This window comes from Centropristis striata, chromosome 1, assembly GCF_030273125.1.
Source record: "Centropristis striata isolate RG_2023a ecotype Rhode Island chromosome 1, C.striata_1.0, whole genome shotgun sequence".
NCBI lineage: Eukaryota > Metazoa > Chordata > Actinopteri > Perciformes > Serranidae > Centropristis > Centropristis striata.
The window spans coordinates 26,736,311-26,758,086 of record NC_081517.1 but is presented as its reverse complement, the minus strand read 5'-3'; the positions used below and the strand labels follow the sequence as shown (position 1 = coordinate 26,758,086).

At 38.3% G+C, this 21,776-nt stretch overlaps 3 protein-coding genes across 7 annotated transcripts; 2 read left to right on the top strand and 1 right to left on the bottom strand.

The window, feature by feature from the left end:
- Window positions 1–11,157, top strand: vps37a (VPS37A subunit of ESCRT-I). 2 transcript variants are annotated; one of them, XM_059336583.1, is made up of 12 exons: window positions 1–500; window positions 2,295–2,369; window positions 2,918–3,035; window positions 4,002–4,105; window positions 4,538–4,757; window positions 4,867–4,937; window positions 7,248–7,375; window positions 7,484–7,542; window positions 7,651–7,719; window positions 8,707–8,850; window positions 8,951–9,039; window positions 9,253–11,157. In XM_059336583.1, the coding sequence occupies exons 1-11, from the start codon at window positions 391–393 to the stop codon at window positions 9,029–9,031; spliced, it is 1,179 nt and encodes a 392-aa protein (XP_059192566.1). In that variant the 5' UTR covers window positions 1–390; the 3' UTR covers window positions 9,032–9,039; window positions 9,253–11,157. The 2 variants fall into 2 exon arrangements, with proteins under 2 accessions (XP_059192566.1, XP_059192562.1); XM_059336579.1 differs by having other exon boundaries at window positions 4,535–4,757.
- Window positions 11,158–13,410: 2,253 nt separating this feature from the next.
- On the top strand, window positions 13,411–18,610 carry nsmce1 (NSE1 homolog, SMC5-SMC6 complex component). Of its 4 annotated transcripts, none has more exons than XM_059329393.1 (8): window positions 13,411–13,425; window positions 15,116–15,247; window positions 15,622–15,743; window positions 16,248–16,325; window positions 16,745–16,891; window positions 17,319–17,435; window positions 17,958–18,084; window positions 18,434–18,610. In XM_059329393.1, exons 2-8 carry the CDS (start codon window positions 15,130–15,132, stop codon window positions 18,466–18,468), a joined length of 744 nt encoding a protein of 247 aa, XP_059185376.1. In that variant the 5' UTR covers window positions 13,411–13,425; window positions 15,116–15,129; the 3' UTR covers window positions 18,469–18,610. The 4 variants fall into 4 exon arrangements, with proteins under 4 accessions (XP_059185376.1, XP_059185369.1, XP_059185359.1 ...); XM_059329386.1 differs by lacking the exon at window positions 13,411–13,425 and adding an exon at window positions 13,437–13,460; XM_059329376.1 differs by lacking the exon at window positions 13,411–13,425 and adding an exon at window positions 13,438–13,572.
- A 1,142-nt stretch (window positions 18,611–19,752) lies between these two features.
- On the bottom strand, window positions 19,753–20,745 carry LOC131971652 (trace amine-associated receptor 13c-like). The gene has a single exon (XM_059333188.1). It carries the CDS (start codon window positions 20,743–20,745, stop codon window positions 19,753–19,755), a length of 993 nt encoding a protein of 330 aa, XP_059189171.1.
- Window positions 20,746–21,776: the final 1,031 nt, after the last annotated feature.

Sequence of the window (21,776 nt, the reverse complement as noted above, 5' to 3'; positions counted from 1 at the left end):
GAAGTTGCGCTTTACGTAGACGTGACGTAATACGCAAATAAGTTGATCAAGCTTCTGCTGCTTACTCGTAAGGTTGTTGTCTTCACTCCGCTATTATTATCTGTCGCCTCAATATTAATGACAATGCTAAAACTACATACTAACGCTTGGAGATAAAAATGAAATAGAGATTTTATTTGACACAAAAGGATATGCCAGCTGACTTTGTAACGTAACTACAAAGTAAGCTCCGTGTGGACAACAAACCGAGTCGTGAGCTAACAGGAGTTAGCACCACAAACCTGCACATCGTGTGCTGTTCATTCTCACTTTCTCTTCCTTTTCGTCTTCGTCAGTAGTCGGCCTGTTCATTCTGTCATTAAGCGCAGTCCGAGGGTTCGCCAGGAGAGGATGAACTGGCTTTTCCCCCTGTCCAAAGGCTCCGGACCTCTACCTCCTCTGAACAGCCTCCAGCAGCAAAGACAGCGGCAGATCGAGTCACTGAAAGCCGCTCATCCCAGGTAGAGTGATCGGCAGTCGGTCACATTAAAACCGGACCCCGGTGATGCCGAGTAACGTGTTATATGTAACGCTAGTTTGTCAAACTCCGAATATGATGACTAAAATGTTTCTTGGCCACTTTCCTCGCGTTAATAAAACATGTTGAGTGGGTTTACACACACACAGCTGATGTTTACTTAGCATAGCTAGCTGTCATGCTCACAGTTGAGTCAGAGGAGGGACGTTAAGCTAACACGTAGTATAGCCTTGTTTTTGTACACCCTTGTCCCCGTGATTCTGTAGATATATCAAAATGATACACACAATTTCACGTAAACTACCTACTGCTTTGACATGCCCCTGTGCGATCGATGAGCAGCTAATGTTTGCTAATCTTTCCACATAGCTAACTAGCTCGATGTGATTGGCCAGGGCGCTGTGTTAGCTTGCTAGCTAATCAAGTCAGTCAGTGACAGTCACATCGTCTATTTTTAGGTGAGATGACACGAGGTGTAGCTGGATGATCGGGTCCTGTGATCGTTCCAGTGTTTACCAGCCAACTCATCACGCATGTAGTTTTAGAAGGAGCTAGCTAATTTAATTAGACGAGGAGATTAAAGTATTAGCGTTAGCCTTTGTTTACGAAGGGACTCTATCCTCTTTCTGTGTGTGACAATATGTTTTATCTCAAAACTCAATCATACATTAACTACCAGCGTAAACAGACTGTTCTCTTACTTCATCTTGTCAGCCTGATGCATTACATCGCAGTAATCTCCCTTCTAATGACTAGTCGTGTAAAGTTACTCAGTGCATTTACACAAGTACTGTACTAAAGTACAATTTTGAGTATTGTTCTAATGCTGCTTGATACTTCCACTCTGCTAACGCTACATTTCAGAGGGAAATATTGCACTTTATACTCAACTATATTTATTTGGTGGCTTTAGTTTCTACTTACTTCTTGAATGAAGATTTTACACAATGGATAATTTAACAAACTTCTAAAATACAGCACATTGTTTAAACTACACCAGCAGTTTCCGTGGTACTTATACTTAAGTAAAGCACGTGGATGCTTCTTCCACCACTGTGTGTAACAAAGAAACTGCATTACACGCAGTTTGTGAAGGAACCATGCTTTTCCTACAGATGTGAAATTAATTCTAGTGCAGAGGCCACAAAGGCTAATTTGCTGTGATGAATGCTGCTGATGAAATGGTAATGATGTCAGGGATTCATGGATGGAAGAAGAGATTTCATACGCTTTAAAAGACTGTATAGGAGTCAGTGAAGGCCTTTTTCGACAAGCAGCTCTATTTGTGGGGCTAAATGCTTTGTTGTTTGGTATACTGTGTAAAGTATTGCTTGTTTTAAATTCTTAAAAGTTATGCCTGCAGTGAACGGTAAAGCAATTACTTACTCCATACAGTAATAGTAGGTGACTCTGGGATCAGCACCACAATACATTTACCGTTAGGGTTGGGTGATATGGCCAAAATCCTCACATTACGGTTCATTTCATGTCTTGATCGTGATATATCAATATATTATGTTTTTAGGGTATTTTGATTAATAAATAGGCTATATAAAGCCTATTTTGTCAATGTTAGCAAAACCGCAACTAGCTGGTTTGTTGCAGCTTCACTCCTATGTGCAAAGATCAGAACGTAAATAATGTAGACAAAGACATTTTTCCATCGTGTTGGCGATGTATAACTTTATATTGCCCAATTCTATTTGCTGTTTTCTAAATGTGCTGATCATGACTACAGATACAAGATAACTGATTACGTCTTTCTGCTTTCCAACAGCCTCGCAGAGATCCAGAAAGATGTGGAGTACAGAATACCATTCACAGTCAACAGTTCCACCATTAGTGTTAACATGTGAGTACATCACGTCACTACATTTAGTTATGAAAATAATTGACCACTACACACAGGTCATTTATTCATTTATTTATTTCACCAAAGTAACAAAAACTCTGAATGGTAATTTCACATAAACATAAACTTTTCTTCTTCCAAACACAAGCTTGCTTTAATCAAAACAAATTTACAAAACTAGACATGCACCAATTTCAATTTTACTTGGACAATTTAACTATGTTGTACATTAACAACTAAAAAAATTGCAAAGCCAATGAGGAGTGGTAGAAGAGGAGGGCACCCACCATTTCATATTTTCACAAGACAGAGAAGAAAGACAAGAAAAGCAGGAAAGGCCACTTAAACATGCTTCACTGTCTCCAGTCCCCACAGCCTGAACTGGTCAAAGTTTGAGAGCTGTTAGTGAAACCTTTACCCTATGTAGTGCCAAATAAATGTGATACTACCATAAAAACCCTATTATAATAATGATCACATATTTTATAGCTTGTTTTATATCCTGTTATTAGGATTCCTGAAAGCTGAATCTCTTGTCTTTCCTCCAGTCTACTGCCTCCTCAGTTCCCCCAGGAGAAGCCAGTGGTTAGTGTCTACCCCCCTGTTGGTCATCATTTAGTCGACAGCAATAATGGCACCATCATCACCAGCCCCCTCATCACTAATGTAAGTAGTTGTCTAGTCTTTCTCGTCTAGGTTCCTCGAGGTGCTTCCAGGAATGTTGAAGGAGTTCAAAGAGAGGAAGTGTTCGGGTTCTTCTAGATTTGCAATATAAAACATTCATGAAAGCCTGATGTGCCAAAGTGTAAGCTGGGTAGATGGCAGTGGTGTTTGCTAATGACATGTTTGCACAATAAAACAGATGTTTTTTTTATTATGTCACTGCTGACACTCTGTAACATAATCTTTCTTGCTGTGTGTTTACAACATTGTTAACAATAACTTTATAGTGTGCTTTGTTAATCAAACCATGTAATAAGCACAGCACAGGGATACTATCACTCTATCAAGATCAGTACTCGCAGCTGTATCCACATTACCTAGTTACTTACTGACTGACTAAAAATTAAACTGAAGTCTGTGACTCAAAGTATGGTGGTTTCCAAAAAGGAGCAGTAGGTCTTTTAAAAGTTCAGGCATATGTGAATAGTAAATTAAACTGTGTGCTGTCTCAGCACAGAGCCTGTCCTCTCACTGCGTCCACTGTCCAAATGCTTCATTTGACCAGAAAGAAAAGGGGCTCAGGATGTTTATATGAAACATGTTTTTTTTGGTCATTCCTTGTAGATTTTTGTCTGTTGAGCACTGGTTTGATTGTTCAACATCTTAGCCACTTTGTATCATTTCTGTACCAATACTAAGATGAGGCCTTATCCGGGTTGAAACAAGGAAGTGTTATTTACTTGTACCAACATATAAAACGCACTCAGAAAAACCTGTATGGGTCTTCTTTAAACATAGTCAGCCTTTTCCTAATATCTCCCAAAAGCCTATAGCAATATCAGCATGTTTTTTTTTTGGTTCTGTTTTAGCATCTTTCATTTCAATTTGGAAAATTAACTTTGTTTTCTTTGATTCTGTGGCTATTTCTTGCTTTATAGTATTACACTTTCCATGTTGTGTGTGTTGTAGTTTGGGATGCACTCAGATCTGGGTAAAGTCATTCAGAGTCTGCTGGACGAGTTCTGGAAAAGTCCTCCTGCCTTGATGTCCTCAGGCCCTGCTGGCTTTCCATAGTGAGTTTCCACTTACATCACGGACACTTGTCTTTCAGTTATTTTTCATTAAACTACAACAGAAAGTTCAGGTCTTCTGTCTCATTGAAATATTTTTACCATCATGTAAATATTGTTTCTGTGCTGTAAGAAAGTAGCACTAAAAAGCAGTGGACCTTTGTAATGGAAAATTGGGACAGTAGTTTTTAACTTTGTCAGGTTTTTTTCTCTCTTCCAAAGAATAGTTTAAAAGTCGATCTGTTGCCAATACCCAATAGTCACAATTGACAAGTTCTGTCCAGTGTTTTCCTCATGTTCCAAGTTCCTTTCAATGAAGCTGCTCAATAAAATAATCAAAAAAAGTAAGAACCAGCTTGTAATAACTTTTTTTGCTTGTTATGTTTTATGCTTTAATGAAATTATCTTTTTTGCCCTCCCACGTTTATCCAGCAGTATGTACAAGCAGTCTGGTATGGCTCCTTACCCCACTCAGGCTTACCACTATGGTCCTCGCCACGTGGGCCCCAGTCACACGCCGCCTCCTGGTACAGGACCAGCTCCAGCTCTCATGCCTCACCCAGGGGTCGATAGTGCCCACGGGCCCCCTCGAGCTCCAGCCCCATACGGACTGATCTCTGACCTGCCACTGCCTGTTCCGACTGGAGACTCACAGGTACACTGATAATGGATCATGCACACAAGTAGGCTGATAACGTCCATTCACAAACAACGTTTAATTCATTGAAGAGTGTGACTTGCTGATACACTGCTGTCTGTTTCAGGCTGGACTGAACGGACACATGTACAAGATGCCTGAGATTCCTGAGTCTTTTCCTGAACTCTGTGACTTGAAGTAAAGTATTCATAAATGCTGTCAACTTCTAGCCTGGGTATACCCAGACTGCCTTGCGCGCTCGAATTTGATTTCGAACCTCCAGGCGGTCTGGAAACTAAGCGATTTTCCTAGCCCTGTTTTAGGGATCCAATCACAGAGCGGGGAGGGACGGTGAGACGATGACGCGTACTAATCGGCACTTGGAAGCTTTCCGGATCCAACATGGCTGCTGCAGACGCGAAACTCTCTTTAGCTGTAGATGGTGTTTTAAATAGTTTAGAGTGAAAGTTGAAAGGCGAAAGGTCTCTCGGCAGCTCCGCTGTCCCCCGGCTGGTAGCGAGATCACTGGTAGCGGGGCAATTGGCGCCGCACGGGCGGTTTCTGCGGCTCGTTGCGCCGAGCCGGTGAGACCGCCGGTCACCGCCGGTGATCTCGCTACGAGCCGGGGGACAGCAGAGCCCCCAGAGACCCGCAGCAGCTTGTTTATTGCCCATAAAATCAGTGGATGTGTGTGGCAGAATGACATGAGGGGGAATAAAGCGTGAAAATAAATAATCTTGCAGAAAGCGAGAACTGGAGAAGCAAAGCAGCAAACAACACTCTCTCACAGACACACACACAACAAACATCCATCTCTGTTGCTCTACTACGTCATCTGGTATAACTGATCTGATTGGCTAAGAGCTACCTACAGACGCTTTTGATAGACATTCTAAGCTCCCAATAAACGGCTCCGGAGGATCGTAAACCACACCTCCTCTACGGAGAAAAGCATTGAAGGTGTCCAGACCTAATCTCCAATGAGATTTGGTCTGGTGTTAGCCAGGCTAGTCAACTTCAATAATAATAATAACTTTATTTATATAGCACCTTTTTAAAAACAGCAGTTTACAAAGTGCTTCGACAGAGAGCAGTTAATTACAACAAGAATGATGCCATAAGGCTAAAAACATTTCTTACATTAAAAGAAAAACAATAAGAGACAGAGCATGAACAATCACAAGACATTCTCAGATATACAGAAAATAAAAGGTGTAAAAGGAGTAAAAAAAAAAGTGAAGAAATAAAAAGGAGTGGTGAGATAGACAGCATTACATAAAAGCAAGTCTATAAAAGTGGGTTTTAAGGAGTGATTTAAAGAAGTTACTGACTCTGCGTGCCTTATCTCCACGGGCAGCCCGTTCCAATGTCAGGGCGCTCTGGTGGAGAAAGCCCAATCACCTTTGGTTTTTAGTTTGGACTTTGGAACGCTCCGAAGGTCGCGACCTGAGGATATAAGGACGCGGGTTGGCTCATATGGAATTAGTAATTCTGTTAAATAGCTAGGAGCCAGAACTAAAAGAGCTTTAAAAGTGATCAGTTAAATCTTAAAATCAATCCTAAAACGAACAGGGAGCCAGTGCAAGGAAGCTAAAATCGGGGTGATGTGATGTCGTCTGTTAAAACCAGTAAGAAGCCGAGCTGCTGCGTTCTCAACCAGTTGGAGGCGAGAAAGGGATTTTTGGAGATGCCGGAGCGGAGGGAGTTACAGTCATCTAAATGGGAGAATATGAGTATGAATGACTTTTTCCAGGTCAGGACAACTTTTTTGATGTGTGGGTTAAAAGTAAAGCTTGAGTTGAATGTGACTCCCAGATTTCTGTCGGAGGACTTTATGTTGGTGGATAGTGTACCGAGATGATTCTGGAATTGACTAATTGTGTTTGGATGACTGAACAGTATGACTTCAGTTATTGAGGTGAAGGAAGTTTTGGGCCATCCAACGGTTGATTTCCTTAAGACAGTCGAACACAGCAGCTAGGCTTCCAGGATCAGATGGTCTCAGGGGAAGGTATATCTGTGTGTCGTCTGCGTAGCAATGGAAGGACACATTATGGCGCTGGATAATGTGTCCTAGACGGAGCATATACATTGAAAATAAAATCAGACCTAAAATCGAACTTTACACCGGTACACCACAGGTAATGCAAGTTTTAGAGGAGGTAAAATTACCTATGTGGACCACAAAGGTTCTGTCTAAAAGATACGAATAAAACCAACCAAGTGCAGTGTCTCTGATGCCAATCCAGTTCTTAAGGCGGTCAGTTAAAATCGCATGGTCGACAGTGTCGAAGGCTGCACTTAAATCTAAAAGAATTAAAATAGCATTCATCTTAAATCATTGTTTATATTTAATGAATTGGGACATTGTGTATACAGGCTATAATGTGTGTTTCAGTAAGGGAAAACATTCCTCAATACCCATAATTAATGTCTTTGTTATGTTGTTCTCTTACTTATTACTGTACATCTACCTTTGTCCACCACATCTGCTGTACTTCACTCCAGTCTGACCCAGCTGTCGGACATGTCTGAAAATGAGGATGTGTTACTGGAATTCTTTGTGAGTTTGCCACAACTGAAACAAGTCACCAGTGATAAAGAAGAGCTGGTCACCAGTATAGTGGACATGGCTAGTAAGTTCCTCATCTGCTGCTGGGCCAAAGGATCTTGATGATCAATTAAATAAAGAGAAGTTTAACATTAGTTGAGCATTACAAAGATTTCTTCATCTTCATTTACAGAGAAAAATCTTCAGATGGAGCCGAATCTGGAAGGAAAAAGACAAGAAATGCTCTACAAGGTCAGATATTACATCCAATCTCTTGTTTTCTTTCTCATACAGATGCACAGCAGACACATTCATGCTATTGTTTAGCTGCTTATAATGTGTTTTTTTGTCCGTTGACAGTATGAACAGCTGACTCAGATGAAATCGGCCTTTGAGACTAGGATGCAGAGACAGCATGAACTCAGTGAGGTAAGAGGCCACTATGGGGCTTTTTTTGTTGCAGAACTATTTGCAAATGTGCGTGTAGAGTTGTGTGTGTTATCGGATTTTAAATGTATTGGTATTTGCAAAAGTGTAGACAAGTCTGCTGCCCAGTGATGTCATGTGTGCAGTCACTGGGTGCAAACGCTTGTGGTATGCAGGCTGTATACTGTTACTGTTACTGAGTCAGTGCGTGACATTCAAATTGCCACATGCATTTGCAGATCTCTACCACAGCAGAAGTGTAGCAGGTCACATGTAGAAACAGCCAATTGGGAGGCTTGACTGAGTTGTAACAATGACTTGTCAGTATTTCAAACTCTAGGAGTTGCCTACACATTTACAAAACTCAATACTCTTGCAAATCTGGCTTTGAGGTCTGTTTTACAAATCTAATTATGAAGATGGATTCTGAATACAAATTTGCAGATCTTTTTTACAAATTCACAAATATGGTCAGCAGGTGTGTAGAGATTGATTTACACATTAACAGATTATATACACACAGTTTAACATACAGTTACACAACTCTCCACAAGCATTTGTAACTAATTATGCTACAGTAATGGCTGATGATTGAATGATTAATAAGCGAATTGAAGATTTACACATTTAAGATTTCTACAATTATGTTGACATTTGAGCATCATTTGGGTTGTTCCTTAAATTGTAGGAGTCCAAACAATCAAACAATCATAATGCGAAGCATGATTTAATGGCCTGTGTCAATCAAAACAGCCACCAGCTGAATACATTTCATTCCAGACTTAACTAACAACCACATGTCAGCATCTGTCTTTTGCTCCACATAAGCCCTTTTGTTTTTGGGATTCTCTTCTGTTGTAGGTTGGATAATGCTCTCCCTCCCAGTTAACAATAAGACCCCATTGTTATAACTAAAGGAGTTTAAAGAAACAAGCCTGAATATCCTTGAACATGTTTCTGATTCTCACTTTTGTCTTTCACCACCACTAGAGTTGCAGTCTTAGTACTCTACAGGCTCGGTTAAAAGTTGCAGCCCACCAGGCTGAAGAGGAGTCAGAGGAGACGGCTGAAAACTTCCTGGAGGGACGCACAGACATAGACGAATTCCTGAACAGCTTCATGGAGAAGAGAACGGTGAGACGCTGGAGTGCAGTATTTCAGTATTATAATGATACACTGTCTTATTGAGTCTCAATGTGATTGGTGTATTGATTGTTTTTGTGTTTTTCTGCAGCTTTGCCACAGCAGAAGGGCCAAAGAGGAAAAGTTGCAACAGTCCATCAACACACATGGACAGTTTCCTACCAGCCACTAGAACACAAGGTACAACATGCACATTAACAGATTACATGTGGAATTAGAGAAAAAATTATGCACAACTGTAGCACCCAGACAGTCATTTGTCTCTTTCTGGTTGGGAAACTGGTTGTTTTCAGCTGGCAGTTTCACAACAGGCTGCCACGTGGTTCCCTCTATTTTAATCAGGAAATACTAATTTATACAAAATCATCATCTCTTCTTACATTTGGTCCTCAGGTTTGGTGTTTTCTCAGCCAACTGCTGCCAACTAAAAGGATAAAGACATTCGAGTGGACGAAAAGCACACAGAGTCAACAATGGGCACTTTGGGAGAAATAGGAAGACGGTGATAACAATGGTGGGCTGAAAAAAAAGAAGCCCACTGTGCCCAGATCTGGGCTAAAAATACTGTTGAAGTTGGATTGTATGAGTGCAAGATGGAGAAGCTATTGAGTCACCAAAGAGACCAGAACTTGAGTGACACATGCCTAGCTTTTCCAATCACATTACTAAGGATTGATCACATGGTGGCTAATTTCTATTGCACATGCTGTTTGTTCAGTTTTGACTTGACAGTGATGACAAAGAGTTTTGTTTCTTTCCTCAATTTATGTCACGTTGCTCAGTAAGAGCATCACCTACACCTGATCAGAGTGGTTGGTGATGTGAACACATTTGGAAGAAAGTACAAATTATTTAGGACAGGATTCCCAATCTTACTTTTTTTTCATGCGGTGAGCAAGTAAATGTCACTATAAAAAATGCTAAAGTGGGTGTCTGTACTTCCCATCTCTGAGTTCATTGTCAAGTTCTTGCTTTATTATCCCAGAAATGTCTGAGTGGAAAGACAGATGAACGACCTTCGCACTGCAAATCTACAGTTTACATTAGATTGTTTGTTTTACACATTTACATGAAACTCTGCAGTGTCATTTCTACATCCAGATAATCTGTCCAAGGCATTCCTGATTTGTAATTTAACAAAACAAATTTGGTATTCTCCAACAAAAAATAAGCAAGGATGGGGCAGTTCTGTCAGGAGAGCTTAAAAGTGAAGCACTTACATTTTGGACAATGGTTCATTCTTAATCAAGTTGTTTTGTTTTACCCTTGATGGGGCAGTGTGTGGGATTTAAGGGGATCTATTGGCAAATATTGAAAATAATATTCCTGATTATGTTTTCATTAGTTTATAACCACCTGAAACAAAGAATTGCCTTGGTTTTTATAGCTTCAAATGAGCCCTTCATATGTACACAGAGCCATGCAACGCCATGTTTCTACAGTAGCCCAGGACAGACAATCCAAACACAGACCTTCTAGAGAGGGCATATCATACATTGTGTACAGTATCACAATTTATCACAAAATATTAAATTGTAACCCCTTTATCGTGATAACGTATCCTATCGCCAGATTTTCGCCAGTACTCAGCCCTAATGAAGGGAGGAGTGAGCGTAGGGGTATTCAGTTTGTTGCAATCTGCGGACTCACCACTAGATGTCACTAAATCCTACACAAGGCTCCTTAAAGTAATGTCTTGAACACAGCCTGGTATCAGTCTGTTTGCACAAATATTAATAACTCGATCAGACTTCTCAAGGCAATACCCTGATTTGCATAACGTTGCTGACATCATAACTACGATATCTACTGTGTCTCAAAATCAGAGTCGGCATAACACATACCTAACACATACCTTTTTTTTTTTATTGCATTGTCAACACAAACTGACCATTTAACAAACATGTTAAGTAAAATTGCGCCACAGTACCACATCATATAAACGGTTTAATGACATAACATTCATTTTGTGCTTCTTCTTTTTTTTTCTTTTCTTTTTTATTACATGAATCGAGTTATTTGTCTTTATGTAAACATACTGATAATGATGAGCACCATTTTGATAACCCGACTATTCTCTGACACCTTTTGAATTTGAAATTTTTGGTGAAGAAGAGCCTCAGAAGATTTTGGATAATGTTGTGGAATATTAGGTTAAATGCTGCAGTAAAACTTGATGACATTGGATACTGTATTTAAATAATGTTAATAATAGGCTATATTGTAATCAAAGACTCAGACACCTTGTATTATATGTTCTTATTTAATTTGTTAGAGTAATAAAGCATTTAGAATAAATTTTGTTTGACTAATTGCTGTTTGACCATCACCAGTAGCACTCCGACCTCACTGGGCAACAAGATCATAACACAAATACTGTAACACTGGATGTGTTGTCTTGATTATAAAAGTATTCCATTAACTTCAGTACAAATAACTTGCTTATCCAGTCCACCCACTTCCTTATTAATCCCACAATAAGCATGATACTATGAACACTTACACTAAACTATTGCACATCATTGTCACCTTCAAATGGAAGTTTCTCTTCACATCCAGCAAAATACTTCTGCTGCATAATGTCGGCAGTGTGTCTTATGATAGAATCAAGGTGCCATCAAAAGTCATCTTAAGTTATATTTCTGTCAGCATGGTTAGGCAATAATTATAGTTGTCTTCTGCATCCTTTTACCATAGGAGCTTTTTCACACACCTTAACAAGCCACACCTCAGGTGCATTCCAGTTGAAGGTGTGAATGGAGATTTCCTAGCTTAAACTTGTGATGCTACCACGTAACAGTCACTACGTTTCTCAGCAGCACTAAAGCCAGAACAGTCACTTTTAAAAAATAGAGTTCAGATGGATTCCAATGACTTAATCACTTCCTCTGAAGTTTTTATCTATTGTTAATGTCTGCTTCATTAAAGCTACTCAATACACGCAGCTGTGTCATGTTTAATGCAAAACAGGATCTGTGGAGGCACACATGCACACAGGGCTGCTGGTTAAATGCTTATACTCAGCATGTTATGTTGTTAAACAGGAAGGCAATCTAGGCACTCCAAAATGTAAGAAAACATAACTTGGAAGGAAATATTAAAAAGCCTTTACTGTAGTGGCTAAATCGTTAAAAAAAGCCAACATGTTTTAAGCACTGTAGGTCTGGGTCAGGGCGGCTTTTTAAATGATTTTACTACTACAATAAAAGCTTTAATATTTCCTTTCCAGTCGTTATTTTTTAATATATTTGGAGTGCCTTCCTGTTTATTCTGTTTCCCCCATCTTCCAAAAGAAGCCAACATATTTTTGGTCTACAGTTGAGGATACAGAGCAACCATTCATGTATTTTTTCCCTTTCTCCTTCTTCTTAGGTTTTATTGTTGTATGGAAAATGAAGCCAATACAGCCACTGAACTCGACAGCCTAACCAAACTGGGCATTAAACTTTGAAACCCAATTGTACTCCTTCTAAACTGTATTGTCAGCGTGTTATGGGTCAAACATTAAAAATTTGGCTTGCAAAAAGTAAAAACAAAAATTAGTTAAACATATTTTTCCTGATTACTAACTACTTAGAGCTGTGACTCGGGTAAGACCCTGTTACCTCTGCCAGAGATATTAACATAACGTCACCAGTCCTCATTTACATTCATTAATCCCCTTTTGCGCTTATTCACAAATAAAACATAGCATATTTCAAAAATGAATAAATACAATTATTGTATTCTATATTTTGCTATGAATTTCTTTCCATTTTCCGCAGCAAATAAATAAATCAATCAATCAGACTTTATTTGTATAGCACTTTTCATACAAGAGAGATGCAACACAAAGAACTTTACATAAAAAAGGAGAAAGTAATAATAATAATAATAATAATTACAAAACATAGAAACAAGCAAACACCCTCCACCCATCCCCAGGAAACACTGGAGGCAGGTTAGAAATTAATTAGATAAAATAAATAAAAATTAAGGTAAGGTCAAATAAAATAAAAAATAAAAGTATATATATATATATGATTATATGATTTTTTTTTCTTTAACAAATAAAGGAAATCACAATGTCTGAGGTAGTAAATAAAATATTGAACTTAAAATAAATAGCAACAATTTACAGGACAACGTAAGTGCAGACGCACTTTCAAACCTTTGAGGAGGTAAATAAGATCGTAGATAAGATCGGTTTGACGTAAACGAATCGGCCGATCGCCGATCCCGCAAAATTAAGGAAATTATATATAGACTAATAAATAGTAGCAAATAAATAAATAAAAGAGAAGATGTTGTAACACTAAGATACATGAGCAGAAAAATCTCTAAAAGTGGTTCAAGTAAAAGCCAAATTAAAAAGCTAAGTCGAGAGAACTGTCAAGATGTTGACTTTAAATATTCCCATGGGTAAAATTCATAGACTGTATAAAATGGTAAAATTACACTTAGCTCCAGCACCAAGTTGTTGTTCACAGTTTATGTGGAGATAAATTGAGACTTTGTTTAAGCACAATGCTCCACCGGAGCTGCAGGGGGCGCTAACTCACCACACAGGCATACCACCGGAAGTCGGTAAGACGGAGGAGGAAAACAACATTGTGGACGCGGTAAACTTGTTCCTGGTGTTTTGTCCTGACTTTAGAAAGTCGTTTACGAAATATTAACATTTTAAGGTGCCGTTAAACTAAACCAAGTGAAGAAATATCCGCCGTAGCACAGGTGAGCCAACAGTTAACGGTTCTATTGGGTTACTTTACTTGTTTGAAAAACGTTTCTAACTTTAGCATGCACGTTAGCCAGCTAACTTGTGAGTTTGACTTAGTTAGTTATTGCTGTTTAAAGTGTCTTATGGTCAACGTCAGTTAGCCATTAAGTTAATGTATTTGTTCATTTTCTTCTCTGTGATGATCATGAACTCGGTGTAAACATGGATATCGTAACCCTGTTAAAATAATCGCCAAGCTCAGTTTTTCAAGTTTTGCAGGAAACACAAAAAACTTCCCGACTATTTTAACAGAGTGACGATATTACTTTTCTACTTGGTTGTCAGGTTTTCGTTAAAATCAAATAACAGGATGCCTAACATCAAGCAAAAGTTGCTCTTTAATCTCCACTGAAACATTGGGCGTGTTAGATTCTTTCTCTGTTTAGTTTATTTGAGAAGTGACAGTGAAAATTGATAATAAATAAATGCACATGGTGTAACAAAAACATGCCGGAATCAGCTAAGAGGATGTTTTTTCATCTGCAGGCTCTGGCCAAGGTGTTACAAAAGGCTTCCTAAAATACAGCATATCAATTAAAAACACGGCAAGCAGTTTAAAAGCAACCACAGAAACATGACATGCAATTTGTTAAAAGCAGTATTGACACTTAAACATGGAGAACGAAATGGCAAACAAACCGGACTGAAAACTATTGAAAGCAGCAGGAGCAATCGTGAAAAAATTTTTTAGTGTTGATGTGTGTATGTGTTAACCATCCATAGTTTTAGTTTCCTACTAAAATACTTTAAATACTAAACTATTATACCAGTTATCTGATGTGAATTTGAATTATATTCCACTCTCCTGAACCCCTGACAGACGAGGCCGACTGGCTAAAGAACAAAAATAGTGAAATCTTGATGAAGAGTTTGTTGTCTCTGTGTATTGGATAACCACTTAACTGTTGGGTTTGTCAGTACTTTACTTAATAACCATTTCCCAATATACAGTTGCAAGAAAATGCCAAATACCTGAAGTCTTTGAAATTACTTTGTAACCCCTTACAGTCTGATGCAAATCAACAATTCTAGATCACAGGTCTTCAGAGAGATCTCTTTTTTTGTGAGGCATGGTTCACATCAGCAGATGCTTCTTGTGAATAGCAAACTCAAAAAGTTTGTGTGTTTCTTTTTTATCAGTCAAAGTAAGTCTACACCTCACTGAAATTTCATTGTTAGGACTCCAAGTTTGCCAACTCCTGACTCTAATTAGCTCTTAATGGAGTCATTAGCCAAAGGGTTCGCTTACTTTTTCTACCAGCATTATGAATGTTTCATGGAAATATTCACTAAAGACATGAAATATTGTAATTGTTTGTGTGGAATTAGGTTAAGCACGTTGTGTTTGTCTAACCTTGGGACTTAGATGCAGATCAGATCACATTTTAAGACAAATGAATGCAGAAAACAAGGTCATTTCAAAGGGTTCACAAACTTTTCCTTGCAACTGTATTGTAAGTCTAAGACTGTGTAATCATCTGTGTTCTGTGTATCTAGATCAGTCCAGAGACATGTCACGACAGATGGGAGACAGCCATCGACGGTTCCTTCAGACCATGATGGCCAATGGCATCACTGATGAACAAGGGGCAAAGAAGCTCTATCAGTATTGTTGTGAAACCCACAACAGTGAGTTATTATATATACGTATAAACAGTTAATGGTGTTATTCATACAAATTAAGATCTTTATAATAAAGGTCTTCAAATCATATGTTAAAAACCACAAGAAATATAAATCACAGGCAGTGGATTCAGGCAATTTTCTAAACGGGGTGATTTTACTGCCCAAATAACTATTTTCAAACCTGGAAGCAAAATTGCTAGGTTTTGCCAAGTTGTTGTGGTTTACTGGTTTTTATTAGGACAAGTAAACATTGACAGCCCTGTGACATTGAGCCATAACATCACCTTCTTTGAGGTGACTGTAAAAGAGCAAATATTATAGTTACACGTAAGTCTTCTTGATTCTGACAACTTGGTCTTTCATATTTTTTTTTTCAGCACAGCACATCCCTGATAAACTGGATGATTTCATTGAAACCATCAACTCCAAGCTGCAGCCCATGTTCATGCAGATACGAAAAGGGATGTCTGAAGAGAACGGCCACCAGTTCTATGCCTTGGTTAGTTGGTTTACTTCCTGCATTATCAGGCCTGTTTTCCTTATATGGAAATTGAATGGGGGTATGAAGCACAATTGTTGTGTGTTTGCCTTGTTCGCATGTTTGTGCAAATTCAAACCTACAGGAGGAAATTAAGTTAATCAAGACTGGTCTTTCAGATGTTTCTACACTATCTGAACAATAAATAAAATATTTTAAAATAGTTTTAAAGCTCACCATTTTTCTTACAAGCAGCTTCTGTAATTCAGCTATGGTGCATTATTTTGTGATCAGCCATGGTTACTCATTTATTCAAGGATGAACTGCCAAATTAAATTAATCAAATTATATGAAAACACTATAATACACTACACTCAGTAGGGGATGAAAGATGTATGAAATCTAGTTAAATTTCATGATTGGATTTATAAACCTGTGATGTCAGAATAACTTCATAAGAACAAACAAAAAATTTAAACCACTAGGAGGCATTGATAATCACTGTTTCAATTTTATCCTGGCCAGGTGAACATGACAGAGACTGATGTCACCAGGATGTCGTCAGATTATGCTGACAATGAGCTGGAACTGTTCAGGAAAACGGTGAGTTAAATCTATAGATGGAAATCCTGCGTTTCAACTTTTTATATACAATTTGCTCACAAATCTTTATCGGCACAGTTGTAACATATATTATAAAAGGTGGTGACATAATGTAAATAAAACCTAAAAAAACATTCGACTATCAAGCTCTTGTCTTACCCTGTACTGCTTTTTACACTGTGTGAACTGAAAAAAAATAGATCCTTGTACATTGTAATGCAAAAAACTATATATCAGTCTTGAAATTAACTTCTACCTTTGCAGCAGTAGTATGTGTCTCATATTGAGAAAAAGTCATGTGCAGACAAAGTTACTTCCAGTGTTCCATTTTAGCACAGGAGAAAATACACATATTTTTGGGATGTGCCTTCTGCAGAGTGTGAAGTGGGTTGTGATTAACGTGAGCTGTTCTGATTTAGATGGACCTGATCGTGGGCTCTGAGAACGGCAAGGCCTCCTCCACTGATATCCTGAACAGTGCCGACACCTTGATGTCCAGAAAGCTGAAGAAGAGCGAGACAGAGCACCTCTTGAACCGACTCGTGCATGACAAATGGCTCTGTGAGGTAAAACACTGTGTCTGCTCCTATTCTACTAACTGCAAACACTTTTTTGTGTGGACAAAAGTCTTTTTTTAAAGATCAATTTAAGCATTTTTTATTTTGAGGACAGTTTTTATAAAGCACTCCAACTTAGTCTGGCTGCCTTTAATTCAGTCAGCTTCACCAAGCTTAAAGTGTAACCGCACTTTGCTGCATGTCAGCTCCCCTCTATCTGCTACTTTTCTTGTCTGTCTCTCAGTATCCAATAAAGCAGAAATGCAAAAAAATAAATACATTTAGATTTATTTTTGAAATCAGTTAAAAATCACATTCATTACTAGGTCTATTAACCAGGTGGAATCTGATGTGTTTCTTTGCTTAAGAATTCAACTTCTTGCTCCCACTTTGTTGGTTTATTTAGTATGTAATTGATTTCTGTTCTATAATGTAGAAACGGGGTGAATACACTCTGTCCACCAGATGTATTATAGAGATGGAGCCATACATTCGTACAATGTATCAGGAGCAGGTCAAAGTGTGCCAAATCTGCCGAAACATCGCTTTCCAGGTAAATGTTTCCTCTGTTTCTGTTATGTATAAATGTTATACATTATGATAAATGTAAAATCAATTCAAATCAGTTCTGTCATTTAGAATCTCCCAATACTGCTTTCACTACTTAGTATTCATTTATTCATGGTATTACTGATATCTTTTTTTCTTAATGTCACTGTACAAATGTGAAATCAAATGTTTTAATTAAATAATACAAAAAAATATAGATGATGTTTGAAGCTGTCTGCAAAAAAGAAGGATGAAAAGTAATTATGACTGTAGTGTAAAGAAGTGAATCACCTGAGAAGTCACACTGACTTGCTTTTGAGTAACAACTTAAATATGAATGACTGAAAGAATTTACTCTTTTGATAATATGATTTTATGTGTTTCTGTACTGCAAACAGACACAGTAAAAATATTACATAATGAATGTGTCTTTTTTTCTGTCTGTTTCAGTTTTGTTCAGCTTTTACTTCCTGTGTCATGTTGAGATTTTTACATTGTCATTGACCTTATTTGTTTATTTTTTCAGTGCCAGATTTGTGAGAATCCAACATGTGGCATAAAAATACACAACCCGTGTGTTGCCAGATACTTCAAAGGAAGACCAGAGCCGAGGTGTCCTGCTTGTGATGACTTTTGGCCACACGAAATCCCTGGTATTTACTGTTTATTTATATTATTTACACATATTTACTCAATAAGTACATAGATGCACATTTAAAAGTCCTAAACGCATTTTCCAGATACTCATAACAAACAACCACTTTCCAGATCCTTTCTCAGAATGTTCTGCCTTCAGAACAAAAAAAAAATCACATTTAGATTTTTGGGAAATAATTATACATTTTTAATTTTGTGGTACAATATGTTGATCTACTGCTTCAATTCTCCAAATAATTTATGTAAGATGAATGTTTTTACATTAATAAATAGATAAAAACAAATCTAACAAGAAAATACCATCTTCTTGTATGTTTCACATATTATTTGTTCTGTGCATTACAGAAGTCAGACAGCTGAGATCTCAGTCCAGAAGATGAGGACTTCAGCATCAAATGTGTGTTTTTTTTTTAATTGTTTACTTTGGTAAATAGACTATTTATATGAATGTCTTTATTTTCAATCTAAAACCTATAATTCTTTTTTACAAAAATAAATCAGAACGTGTTTCACTTAAATGACTTTATCATGTTTATTTGTCATCAAAAAACAAAATGAAAGCAGTTTCTTATTGTGCTCATTTTCTACACAGTATATCTGTGTATCTGAACCTTTGTTTCTGCCTTTGATCTTTTTCCTTTCAGATTGTTCTTTTCTCTGTGCCACTTCTAGCTCAGTTATTAAGAATATAATAGAAATGATTTATCACTGCATAATACACAGCTTATGAAAACAGAAATCTAACCATATTCTCATAAGGTCATACATTTTACAAAACCAGGGGAGACAAAAACATAACATCGGCTGTTAAATATTATTATTTCTCTTAAATTAAACATGATTTTGGATGGCTGCTGAATCTTTACATGTATAATTCACACTAGCTTGATAATCCTGTTTAAATTGAATTGCTGGTGAAAAGAGGTAATGTAGTTAGGCAATTGTGCTCATTATCAGAACTAAAATATTTTACTTCTGAAAAACGCAACTGTAAATAAATATAACTAACTCTGTCTTATCTCTGTTATGGTGTAATGCCAATGTTTTTTTACAAAGTCCTTGAGCAGTAAAATTGCAGCGAGCAATACATAAAACACATTTCAGCTGTCGAGAGCCCATCAACTTCAGTTTGTTAGTGTATATGGGTTCAGAATTAAAGATATACAACACACTGTATTAGGGCTGCACGGTGGTGTAGTGTAGCCTTACAGCAAGAGGGTCGCAGGTTGAATCCAGCTTGTTGCTCTCCTTTGTGGAGTTGCATGTTCTCCCTGTGTCAGACTGTTTTTTTTTTTTTTTTAATGAAATGGCTATATTAAAAAAAGTTAAACTTGTCTTGTAAAACTGCCATCACAACATGTCTGCAACTAACAACTGTTTTATTATAAAATACTCTGCTGCGTATTTACTTCACTTCAGAGTTTAATCTATAAAATACAAGAAAATACCACAAAAACAGGTGATCTATCCAGATCCCCTTTTTGTCACCTGTCAAAAGCCCACAGATATTCAGTTTACTATAATGTAAGATGAAGAAAAGCAGGACTTTATCACATTTTAGAGGCTGAAACTATCAAATGTCTGGCATTATTGCTTGCAAAAATGACTGATTATTAATTGATTATGATTTTACCAGTTCTTAACAAAAAAAATTTGTAGTGACTTTAAAGTATATTTGCCTGTGAGGAGTTCTGCTCAAGTATCCTCAGAGTGACAATGAACTTGATGGCTTTTCTAAACCAGGGATAGAAAAAAGCATATATGAGTGGGTTCAAACAAGAATTAAAATACAACAGCCAGGACACAAGGGCCCAGGAAGAAGCATCGTTTGAGATGTCCTGTCCTGCAAGAGAGGGATAGTAATACGGAAAGAAAGTCATCAAAAACACCAGTATCACAATACCCAGAGTCCTGGCTGCTTTCCTCTCTGATTTCTTTGCGGTGACTGTAACTGTGCCGACCGCAACAGCTGTAATATGAGACTGCATGGCACGAGCCTGAGACACTGCCACAGTAAACACTCTCATGTAAAGAATGAGGATGACTGAGCAGGGGCTGATAAACGTGAACACAAGGTCGACAGTTCCAGAGACATAATTAATCACCACTATGCACTCCCCATAGCAGGAGTTGTATCTGTCTGGCTGCCTCAGATGGTCTTTTAAAATCAGCCCGTTGTAGAGAAATGAGCCGGCCCAGCAAAGACACACAGACACCTCAATTCTGCTGCGAGTGATTTTGCTGGGGTACTGCAGAGGATAACAAATAGCTACAAAACGATCGATCGATATGAGCACCATGTTCCCCACAGAGGCTGAGGTCAGAGTGAAGCCGACAATGTAAGACAGAGCGCACATTAGATCCCCCAGCAACCAGCAGGATTCTATGAATCGCACCGTTTCCACCGGCATCACCAGCAGCCCAACAAAGAGGTCTGCGATGGCCAGGGATAGCAGGAGCAGGTTGGTGGGGGTGTGAAGCTGACTGAAGTGGGAGATGGAGATGATAACCAGCAGGTTGAGCGCTACAGTGACCACAGCGACAGAAGAGAGCAGAGTATAGAGGAGAACGGCCTCAACGCGAGGACGCATTACGCCACTGCAGGACAAGTTCTGGAGCTGAGGGTAGCAGAGCTCTGCTCCCTCAAGGCCGTCCATTATCTCAATACTGAGGAGAGGTGACGTTCAGAACCTGCTGAGCTCAAGCAGATCTCTGATCGTACAAGACATGGCAGTTCATTTATCCCTGACCACACTCCCCACTCCTTAACTCCCTAGTCATCCTCATCACCGTATATTCTTTGTGTCATTAATTTCTCATCTCTCTTGCCTCTCCCCTGATTATTCCACCCTCCCATCTCCCTTCTTATTCCACTGAAATATGATGCAACGTGTTAGTTTCATGCAAGTAATGGAAAGTTTTTCTCTAAACTGTATAACAGGGCCTGTACCCAATAGTTCAAAGTTTAGGAGATTCCATTCATAACACTCCCCTTCAAATTCTGTATCAACATTTGAATCCTGTGCAGCTTTTTTTTAGTTTTGTCTGGTTATCGGTGCTGTTTGAATGTGGTATTTTTGCACATTTTTCAACTATTTCACCACACTAATTGTGTGAGTATTATACCATTTGTAGAATTATATTCCAGTGGTGGCTACGTAGGGTAGAAAATCAAAATTTGGGTTCAGTGTTGATATTGTGGCAGTCGCCACAAATAATCAGATCAACCACCTTTTCAAGTTGAGGATTATATTTTTGTAAAGGGTGGTAACCTCATAAAATATGAGAGCCCTACAATTGCAAGAAAAAGTATGTGAACCCTTTGAAATTACCTAGTTGTTTTGCAATAATTTGTCATAAATTGTGATCTGATCTGCATCTAAGTCGTCCCAAGTATAGACAAACACAAACAATTATAATATTTCATGTCTTCATGAAAGACATCCATGAAACATTCATAGTGCTAGTGAAAAGAATTAAGTGAACATCTGCATAAACTAACTAGTTGAACATCCTTTGGTAGCAATAACCTCAACCAAACGCTTCCAGTAGCTGCTGATCAGACCTGTACACCGTTCAGGAGTTTTGGAATGATTAATTAATATTCTCCTCAATGATTGCAAGTGTCCCAGGCCCTGAGGCAGCAAAGTAGCCCCACTCTATGAAGCTCTCTCCATCATACTTCACT